Source organism: Magnolia sinica, chromosome 2, assembly GCF_029962835.1.
Source record: "Magnolia sinica isolate HGM2019 chromosome 2, MsV1, whole genome shotgun sequence".
Lineage (NCBI taxonomy): Eukaryota > Viridiplantae > Streptophyta > Magnoliopsida > Magnoliales > Magnoliaceae > Magnolia > Magnolia sinica.
Window position 1 is genome coordinate 131,760,262 of NC_080574.1, and position 11,372 is coordinate 131,771,633.

Here is an 11,372-nt window from a genome sequence, read left to right on the forward strand (position 1 = left end):
AGCAGAACACAGATCAGAAATCCAAGTAAAGAGCTCTAGTCAATCAGATTATTGGATTTCCTTGAAACTTTAACAAATCTAAGAAGAACCTATCTCGAATTTCTTGGGTTTCTCACCTAAGAAATAGATCTCAAGAGATTGAAATCATACTATTGTAGAGCTGAAATGAAAACTAGTGGCGGGAATGCGGCTGGCATTGGGCAGAGAAAGAGAAGAAAGGGAAAGGGAAGGGGGTGCGTGCGGTCGGGTAGAGACTCTAGGGTTTGTTTTTTATTTTTTTATTTTTAAGTTTAAACTTAAAACTTATATATATATATAATATAATATAATATAATATTTAATATATTTATTAATCGAGTCGAGTCGAGCTCGAGTTCGAGCTTCGAGTCAAGTCAAGTTTGAGTCGAGTCGAGTTGAAATGCCCCCTGGTCGAACTTGGCTTGAACTCAACTCGAGCTTCAAATAATTAGCTTGGCTTGGCTCGAATTGACCAATCAAGCCGAGTCAATTCGAGCTTACTCGAGCCAAGTCGAGCGAGCTTTTCGAGCTAGCTTGACTCGTGAACAGCCCTATCTGGACTATACCACAAATAACAATGGTAATAATGACTTCCACAGTTAAATCCCAATGGCCCACCATAGTTTTTATTTTCCATCCAGTCTGTGCATAAGGTTGCAAAGACCTGGATATAGAGGAAAAATAAATATCATACTGGTCCATAATCCCACTGTTCTCTGCAGTGTGGTCCTCTTAATATTGGATCTACTTTATTTTTAGTCTCAAGCCTAGAGATAAGCTTGCCAAATGGATAAACGGTAGGGATACATCACACGCATCATGGTGGGCCCCACCGTCCAAAGAGTGGACGGTGTAGATAAAGCACATATAGCATTGGGGCCCACACCAAAGGGATAAAACACATACATCTGGAGTGGGTCCCACCATCAGAACAGAATGGATGTAAACATACATCACATGGGACCTGCAAATCTTGCTGACGTTAAAAGATCAGCTTCACAGCTGTTGTACTTGCAGCTTTGCTGCCCTTTTTTTAAAATTTTAAAAGTAGAGGTGGGTCCTACGTAGGTCCCACCACAACATTATATATATAGTATATATTATAATATAATATAATATAATATATATACCATATATACCATATGATATAATATATATATATATATACATATATAAAAAATCAATGTCCAGGCCCTGGATGGCCTGGACAGACACATGCATCAGGTGTGGTCCCACACGTGGGGCGGGTCCCACCATCCAAGGACGGTGGATACACCACATGCACAATGGTGTGGTCCATCTAAATGGATGGATGACGTGGATGGATCCCACAGACCCCACGGTCAAATCACACCTCACTGTCAGTCCATAGTTCACTGCTAGCCACCACCCACCGTCAGACACACCTCACTGTTAGCCGCGCCCCACTGTCTCCTTAGCTGGCCACGTCCAGCGTCCTTGGATGTTGGACAGTATGAATACAACATAGGCATCATGGTGGGTCCCATATGGACGTGGCCCACCTGATTTGGATCAATCAGTTCCTTCCATCCAGGCCCGGTAATGAGCTGGACGGTATAGATCAAACACATTCATCAAGTGGGTCCCATGAAGGTGGATGTCATGGATAAGTTACATCATGGTGGGGTCTATCCGGGTGGGCCACACGGCCACATCATCACAAAAAATGAGGAAAGAGAGGGAGTGAAAGAGAAAGACGCGTGAAGGGGAGGGACCCCGCCACTATGGGCCCTCCCTACACCCAATACAAAGCATACATCCAGTGGGTCCCACCATAAGTGGGCCCTACAAAAAAATCATGATCTAAGGTTAAGAACACCCACTTTTTGCTTCTTCTTGGGCTCCTCCTCATCATAGCTCCAATGGGACATGATTCAATGGTCGAGATCGGTTTTGAAGGGTGGGGATGGGAGATAGGAAGGTGGGCCACACCTAGCTCTCTCATGGAGCATTGGACGTGGGTTGCTTGGGAGGAAAATGAGACAGTGAGATGAGAGAGGGGTATAAGAGAGAGAGAGATGGGTGAGTGATGGGTGAGGGATGGGTGAAAGGTGATGGGTGGATGTACTTGTGTAAGGGAGAGAGAGTTGATTTTGGGGGGTTGTTGTACTTGGGGATGGAATGGTTGTACTTGACATTTGATATGACGTGTCGTAGAGATTCCCTCGGTATTTGTAACGCGTGACATTTTTCCTCGGACTGAACGCGGGCCCACATCTCTTGGCCCGGGTATCGCCTCAGCATGCGAGACGTGGCATTAGAACCGTGGCGACGGCGCGGTTGTAGGGATATAAGTCTCGGGTCGAGCTGACTCTAATATAAGGGACATGACTCAAGATCGCTCGCAAACGCCGATAATAGATCGCGGGTCGTCGGAATTCGACCGGGAGGGTCGCGGAAGCATACGGAACGATACGAGCTAGGATACAGGTCTCACAAGTAATGACCTATTCTGCAACAATTGTGCTCAGAAATCAACTGCGTGTTTGTTGCCCTGCACAATCATCACGTACCTACCAAAGCATCATCTGAACCCATGCACAAGCAGTAATGTTAGCTCAAGGTGACAATCCTCCAACTCCTCCAGAATCACCATGACCACAAGCCTCTCGACTGGCCGCATTTACTCCCTTAACAACCAATCTCGCTTGCGGCTTAAACAGGTTAGAGAATGTTGTGAACCGCTTTCACGCAGAAATGGCATCACTCATTCATAACACATGTCCACCAAGCATCCATCTAGGTCTATCAGACTCAACTATCAATCAATTTCAACCCATCGCCCTTAGCGAAAATCGGGTTCACTTTCAAAACCCACTAGTCACAGCAATTCAAACTCCAGCACATCCTCCCCCTGATGGGAGTCAACCAACATATTCTAGTCAATCACAGTCTGGTCAATTCCAACAACCTTCTCCTGGTGGGAATTTATTTCAATTTTCACCTAGTTGACCACATTAAATACTTACTGTTCATGGATATCCATCCATCCAAGCTCGCCCTCTCAGTGAGACTGCATCCCAATTTCATCACCACACCATGCACTCAATCCCTCTGACTGAGGAACATAGGAACATTAAAGAAGTCGACCATTATGAAGAAGAGGCTAACCGAATGCCAAAAGAAGCACGACCTCCTTTGTCCCAACCAAATGAATTTGATCGACTTCGGGAACACTTTGAGAACCAGCTAAGGGCCATGCAAAATGAACTTAAAAAACAACATGGGGTAGAACTCCCGTCCACAAAATTCAGGGATCTTTGCCCATTCCCCGATGCTAGAGTTCTTGCAAACTTCGAGGTACCCAAGTTTCAACGATACGATGACATGGGATGCCTAACTGCACATTTAAAGGCTTTCTGTGGTGAACTTGATGTCATAGCAGAAGATGATGGAGCATTTATCCCTCTATTCCAAAAATCCCTAAGGGGTGATGCATTAGATTAGTACATGTCTCTGGACTATGACAAGATTAAAACATGGGAACAATTGTCCCAAGCCTTTGTAGATCGCTTCGCGTACAATATAAATGTAGCACCCCGAAGGTCAGAATTGATAGCCCTTAGGCAAAGGAGCGACGAGACATTATCTACATATGTGGGGCGATGGAGAGCCACCATCACACGAATGAAAGCACTAATCGACGAAGAAGAGCAGATCTCTATGATTGATCATTCGACCAATCCAAATATATCAGCATATCTGATTTCATATCCGTATGCCAATTTTACTCAGCTAATCCGTGCAGGGGAATAGGTGGAGGCCAGAATAAAAATCGGCACAATTGCACCATGGCCCCACCAGTCTACCTCAGTACAAAAAGCAAAACTTGAAGAAAAGACAGGCAAATACGGAGTAAGAAACAAAGATATAGTCACTCCTTGTCTAGCGAAAACTAACAATGTCGTTGCCTCTGTACAAGGAATGCCAAGAAATCCTCTGCTGGAACAACAATACCAACCTCAGTAGCAGCAACCTAGATGGAATCCGCGATACACAAACCAGAATAGGCAAACGGGTACAACACAGATGTCTAGGTAATTTACACCATTGGCCCAATCATACACGAATATTCTGGCCACACTCATCCAAAGGCAGCTTTTGGCACCTCTCCAGCCTAGACCACTGCCAAACCCATTGCCTCCAAATTACAAAGAAAATGAGTATTGTGCATTCTATCAAGGGTGGGTCATACCACAGAACGTTGTTTCTCCTTGAAACATGAAGTCCAAAATTTCATCGATCAGAACTAAATCACGGTAACGCCCCCTGAAACAGCTACTGCTAACAACAATAATATACTCCAAAATCCTTTGCCACGACATCAAGCATGCCCTAACACTTCTAGCACTCCCACTGTCAATGTCATCCAGCGAGAATATTCCCCCCATGTTTTCCAAGTATTCTTGGCCAAAAGTTATGACATGAAGATTCTTCCACTCATTCTACAAGGGACATTACCATATCCTCCGTTGGTCCTTCAAGGGAAGGCCCCTGAACATCATCCCAGTCCTCCTCATCGTTTGGAACAAATATGGGATCAACCATTAGTCCTACACAATCCAACAACCACCACCAGTCAAGAGTCCACCAACTAGTCGTCTTTATGGGGAAGGCTCCATCGCCCATGCCCACTCATGTCCCATACCATCTACCCATTGATGCATAAGAATCCTATCCCATTCTACATGCCACACCAACTAGCTAGATTCGGCCGGACAATCCAGGAAGGCCCTCCATCATAACCCCTAGTACTCCTAAGGGCACCGTTGGCTTCGCCATTAAAACATACATCTGTTATCGCTAACCCTTTATCTTCTCTAGAATCTTCACCTCCTCTGGCTCCTCAAGGAAGGATGGAACTGGTCTTAGACAATAATACAGTCCCTTGACATTACCCAAAATGCTCTGAGGCAGGAAACATGCATCTTAATGGGAGATACTTTCTAAAAGGACTCAGAGGAGATCCCAAGGGACCTTTGGCCAAAACAGTACACAAGGTCGACACCACATACTATATAGCGATTCAACTAAAAACCATCCCGACCCAAATATCCGTTTGGGAACTCCTTTGTACATCACAAGCACGTCGGGAGATTTTTGTTAAAACTCAAACGATGCGCATATCTCCAGAGAAGTTGCACCTGAAATGGTCACGCACATGATAGGGAAACTCCTTGCGCCCTGAGCCATAACTTTCTTAGATGACGAGTTGCCACTAGAAGGCCGCGACCATGCAAGGTCATTAAATGTAACTGTCCGTCATAAGGACAATATCATCCCACTAGTACTAATTGATAAATGTTCAAGTTTGAATGTTTGCCCACTTCAAACTGCCATGTATTTAGGACTAGATCCATCTATGTTCAGGTCAAACAATATGAATGTGAGAGCATTTGATAATTCACAAAGACAAGCACAAGGAGAGGTTGATCTTGAACTACAAATTGGCTTGGATACATCCAGCATTTCTCTTCAGGTGTTGGATATCCCTTCATCATTCAATCTTCTCGTTAGTCGACCTTGGCTTCACGAAGTTGGGGCTGTACCGTCAACTCTCCACCAGAGGGTCAAGTACATAAATGGGAATAAGGTGCTCTGCATTCTGGCAAATCCTGAACCACTTTTTCCCACTGAAACAAATCTTCACGGGGAGCCTAACATCCCAGTTATTGACACATGAAAACTAGACAAAGACAAACCATATTACAGCTTCCAATTTGAAGCAGTGGATCACGTCCCATCGGTACGTCCTTTAAAATTAAACTATATTTTCACTCCAGCCGAGCGTCAAATCTTGAACTACCACCTTGAACACTAAGATACAGCCAAAGTAATTGAGGTTTAAGAAAGAGTAGGAAAAACATGATTGGGATATGAGTCTCCTCTACAAGAAAAACCAGAGGAGGTAGATACCGAGAGAAGCTGGAAGGGCCAAGAGATGAGGCATCCTTCCCATTTCACACCAATTCAATTCGTTAGCACCGAAGACATCCATCCAAGTCAAAATCTATATTCTGACCCACCAGGTCACGACAATAGTCTCACCCTCACTAAGTTGCCCAAGCAACAACTGGGCAAGAGGCATGAGCTACCCTCTCTTGATTGGACTACAACAATGGTCCCACCAGAGCTACAACAACTTGAAGAGCTCCATAACATAGGGAATGAAGGAAGGTCCGATGAATCTAACATTGAGTCAGAACTTAGCCCTCACTACATCATGATGATTAGGCACAATAGAGAAAATTAGCCCACTACATCTTAAAACCCTACCTCTCGAGGGGAGAGCGTAGGGCTCCACCTGGTTCACCACCCCCATGACACTTGAATCAGCCGGTCAATCTCCTCAAAGTGCCGGTCTTAAAAATAAACATCCTTGTAAATAGACATTTGCACTCCGGGCAAGACCAGGATAGACACTGGTTCGAAACGCCTGCTTGCTCGGTGTTCGATAAAATTAAAACACCAAAAAATCTGAAAAACCTTCAAAAACCAAAAACAATAGAAAATCCTTAAAAACCAAAAACAATAGAAAACCCTCAAAACCCAAAAAAATAGAAAACCCTCAAAAGCAAAAAATAATAGAAAATCCACAAAACCCAAAAACAAAAGAAAATTTACACAAACCAAAAACATTAAAAAAAATTTAAAATACCAAAAAATCAAAAAACTATTCAAAAACCAAAAGCAATAAAGTGCCAGACTCATCTTAAGAGATGCATGAAGCCGAAGTTGACATCTATGACTTTGACATAGAGCTAAACTCCGAACTCATGGGTTTAGAAGAGGTCAAGGACAAGGGAAATGATGATCTGACTCTCGAACTTGAGGATCTCTTCAATAAGTTCGATTCAAAAGCCAACGTTGCACCTGACGATTTCGATGTGGTTTATCTCGGAACCCCCGGGAATACTTGGGAAGTACGCATTGGAAAATCTTTATCTCCAAGCGAGAGGAAGAGGATGATCGAGTTTTTGAAACCACGGTTATCAAACTTTGCCTTCTCATACAAAAATATGCCTGGACTCGATGAAGATCTTGTGGTACATTCTCTACCCACAAAGCCTGAAATTGAGCCGGTCAAGTAGAAGTTAAGGAGAATGTGACCAGAGTGGATCCTAAAAATATCAGAGGAAGTAATCAAGCAATACAATGCCGGTTTCCTGGTAGTGTCCGACTATCCTGAATGGCTGGCCAACATCTTTCCCGTTCTCAAGAAAGATGGCAATGTTCGAATGTGCATCGACTTTCGCGACCTTAATAAAGCTAGTCCGAAGGACGACTTCCCACTGCCCCACATCGACACTCTGGTCAACAATACGGCAGGTTACAAAATCTTCTCTTTCATGGACGGTTTCTCTGGCTACAACCAAATCAAAATGGTGGTAAAAGACCGTGAAAAGACATCATTCATCACGTCGTTGGGAACCTTTTGCTACCGAGTCATGCCATTCGGGTTGAAAAATGCCGGAGCAACGTACCAGCGAGCCATGACGGCACTATTCCATGACATGATGAACAAAGAGCTAGAAGTCTATGTGGATGACATTATCGTCAAGTCTCAAAGCATTGACGAGCATTTCAAGGACCTCAAAAAACTCTTCAGCCGATTGGAAAAGTTCAAGCTCCATCTTAATCCGCATAAGTGTGTTTTCAAGGCAACCAGTGGCAAGTTACTCGGTTTCATCGTCAGCGAGGATGGCATCTGAGTCGATGAATCAAAGACAAAAGCAATTATGAAGATGCCACCTCCGAAAAATAAAAAAGAATTTCAGAGATTCTTGGGCAGAGTCTAGTATATCAGTCACTTCATTGCCCAACTTACGCCCATATACGAGCTTATATTCAAGCTACTCTGCAAGAACACACCAAAAGAATGGAATGAAGATGGTCAAGAAGCCTTCAACAGAATCAAGAAGTATTTGCTAGATCCACCATTTCTAGTCCCGTCGGTGCCCAGACGATCCTTTCTACCCTATATCTCAGTCACCGCAGATGCCATCGGGACGTCCTTGGCCAACACGACGACACAGGAAGAAAGGAGTGAGCGATCCACTATCTTAGCCGTCGATTCACTGATTATGAATACCGGTACTCGTTAATTAAAAAGACGTGCCTCGCCCCCGTTTGGGCCACCCAACGCCTTCATTAATACATGATCGCTTATCCAAACCTCTTACTCGTACGAATGGATCCTTTGAAGCACGTATTCAAGAAACCAGCTCTAACTGGAAGAATCGCAAAATAACAATTGTTACTTTCTGAGTTTAACATCACCAATGTCACTCAAAAAGCAATCAAGGGGCAAGCTTTGACCAACCATCTCGCAACACACTCCTTGCCTGACTATCAACCATTGAAGACTTTCTTCCTTGATGAGAATATCATATTCCTTAAGGGAGAAGGACCAGAGGCAGATGAATGGACCTTATATTTCGACGGTGCAGCTAACGCTAAAGGAAGCGGAATAGGGGTAATCCTTTACTCTCTAGATGACATCCCCATCCTTGTTTCGAGAAGGCTATCTTTCGGGTGCACGAACGAACAACATAATCAAGTACGAGACGTGTATAGCAGGCTTAAAGGAAGCAATCATTTTAGAGGTGAAAAAGTTAAGGGTCTTCATTGACTCTCAACTCATCATCAATTAAACGAGCAGTGACTGGAAGACGAAGGACGAGAAGTTGATTTTGTACCACGTTTATCTTGATAATCTGATTGACAAATTCCGTAAAGTCACTTTTACATACATGCCACGTGCCATGAATCAATTCGCTGATGCCTTGGACACATTAGCATCTATACTAGACATTTCCAAAGGAGCAGCACAATGGGAACTCATAGTCAAACTACAAAACGATTCAACATTCTACCTACAGATCGAAGAAGCTGAAACGCCACTTGACAAGCACCCTTGGTATACTGATATTAGAAAATACCTGGAAGATTGGGTATACCCGGAAAGTGCCATGCCAACGGACCGTCGTACGATCCAATGATTAGCCACACAGTTTATTATTAACGGTGGTATCTTATATAAACGATCCCTCAACCAGGTCTAGTTGCAATGTGTGGATGAGGCAGAAGCTATAAAAATTTATAAAAATTATGTCTGAGGTCCACGATGGAATCTGTGGCCCACACATGAACAGACACATGATGGCCAAGAAGATTTTACGATTAGGATACTACTGGCTAACTATGGAGACCGACTATTGCCAACACATCAGGATGTGTTTTAAATGCCAAGAACATGCAAATCGAATACATGCGCCTGCTTTCGAGTTATATAACCTAACCAAACTCTGGCCATTTTCAATGTGGGGCATCAACATCATCGGCAAAATCAACCCCAAATCATCCAACAGTCATGAATATATCCTGGTAGCAATCGACTATTTCACCAAGTGGGTGGAAACGGTATCTTTTACCACCATCAATGCCTCTCACGTGGTATGGTTCCTAAAGAACAATATCATCAGCCGATATGGAATCCCACATGTCATCATCACAGACAATGAGATGCCTTTTGTAAACCTAAAGGTGGACAACTTCCTTGAGCAATTTAAAGTCAAAAGGCATCGATCTAGCCCCTATCGGCCGTAAATGAATGGAGGGGTGGAGGCAGCTAACAACACACTCGTTCGTATCCTCGAAAAAATGGTAAAAATATATCACGACTGGTCAGAAATGCTCCCATACGCACTCTGGGCTTATCGAACATCCATACACACAACAACGGGCGTCACTCCACACGACCTCACATATGGAATGGAGGTTGTTCTACTGGTTTAAGTCGAAATTCCTCATTACGTATTCTGTTTGAAAGCGAAGTGGAAGAGAGAGAGAGAGAGAGAGAGAGAGAGAGAGAGAGAGAGAGTGTGGTTACAAGATCGCTATGATCAACTATACCTGACAGACGAAAAGTGCGTGTGAGCTTTATGTCATTCCCAAGCCTATCAAAGAAGGATTGCACGAGTTTATAACAAGCGGGTCCATACAAAAACATTTAGAATAAGAGACGTAGTAATGAAGAAGATTTTACCTCCTCATCTACCTAACCTAAGAGGCAAATTCAAACCCACCTGAGAAGGCCCATTCGTTGTACGAGAAATGCTCCTTAGAGGTGCACTCCGCCTCACTAACATGGAGAGAGAAAATCTAGCTGAGCCCATCAATGCCGATCTCGTCAAAATACACTACGGATAACAAATAGCTAAGGAACAATTTCCTAAGATCGAATCTTATAATTCCCTACCCGATTACCCTTAGCAACAAAATAGGACACAGAAAAAAGACGTATGTACATATGACAATTCAAATTTCCCAAAATCTAAAATTAAAAAAAAAAAAAAAGAAGGAAAAAAGAGAGGAACGAAGACCCAAATTGAAAATCGAGGGTACACACCCATCAGCCTTACCCCCTGTTTTCAAGAAAAAAAATCGATCTTAAAAGGCATTCCGAAGCCTCTCGTTGCCCTAGAAATCATCATCGGCCAACAGTAAGAAAGTTTTCAAATTAAAAAATAAAAAAGAAACGAAAAGAAAAAGAAAAAGAGTGTGTCTAAGCAGGATGGATGAGGTGAAAACACGCAAGGGCGCCTCAAGTAAAAATAACGGATACACAGCAGACCTGGTGAAAGTAAGGGCGCCAGGGGCAAAAAGGCATAACTGCCAAGGGATAGGCAAGACTAAATACTCAAGACATGGTGAAAACCTGAAAAGCCACCACAGGCAAAAATGACAGGTTAAGTCAGACGTAACGAAAACTCGCAAGAGCGTTATGGGTAAGAATGGCAAGAAAAGAAAAAAAAAAGAGAGAGAGAGAAGAAAACAACAACAAGGCACTTCAGTTACGGTAACAAATTCATATTCGAAGTCAAAGACGTGAAAACTATGATGTTTCATGAATTATCAAGCGTAGTCCAGGCCAAGAGACATTGATTCCCACTGCGTACTCCTGAGGATAATTTCAAAAATCAATTCAGAAGTCGTATAGGATAAACAATGGAAAAGTCAAGTGTCTGATCCCTGCCATCCAAAACACCAAAACATAATCTATGCTCATAAGACAAGTCTGGCCACAAAAAAAGAGAGTTTCCATTTTTATCATCTTCTTTATTTACATGCATTATTAAAAAATAAAAAAATAAATTAAAAAAAACTCTTGCAGGTTGCATCATCAAGTTATGGTCACTTCTTCAAAACACCCGGGCCGACAACAACCTCTGCTTGCTACTCAAGTTAGTCTTGCTCCCTTAGTACCAAACTTTTTTTGTTTACAGGAATTGAAGCTCCCTCAATAATTACTTTACCTTGAGTTATAAGGT

At 43.1% G+C, this 11,372-nt stretch overlaps 1 protein-coding gene across 1 annotated transcript; it reads left to right on the forward strand.

Moving 5' to 3' along the window:
* Window positions 1–8,534: 8,534 nt before the first annotated feature.
* LOC131227914 (uncharacterized) lies at window positions 8,535–9,041 on the forward strand. The gene is made up of 2 exons (XM_058223749.1): window positions 8,535–8,599; window positions 8,702–9,041. Exons 1-2 carry the CDS (start codon window positions 8,535–8,537, stop codon window positions 9,039–9,041), a joined length of 405 nt encoding a protein of 134 aa, XP_058079732.1.
* The last annotated feature ends 2,331 nt before the right edge of the window (window positions 9,042–11,372 follow it).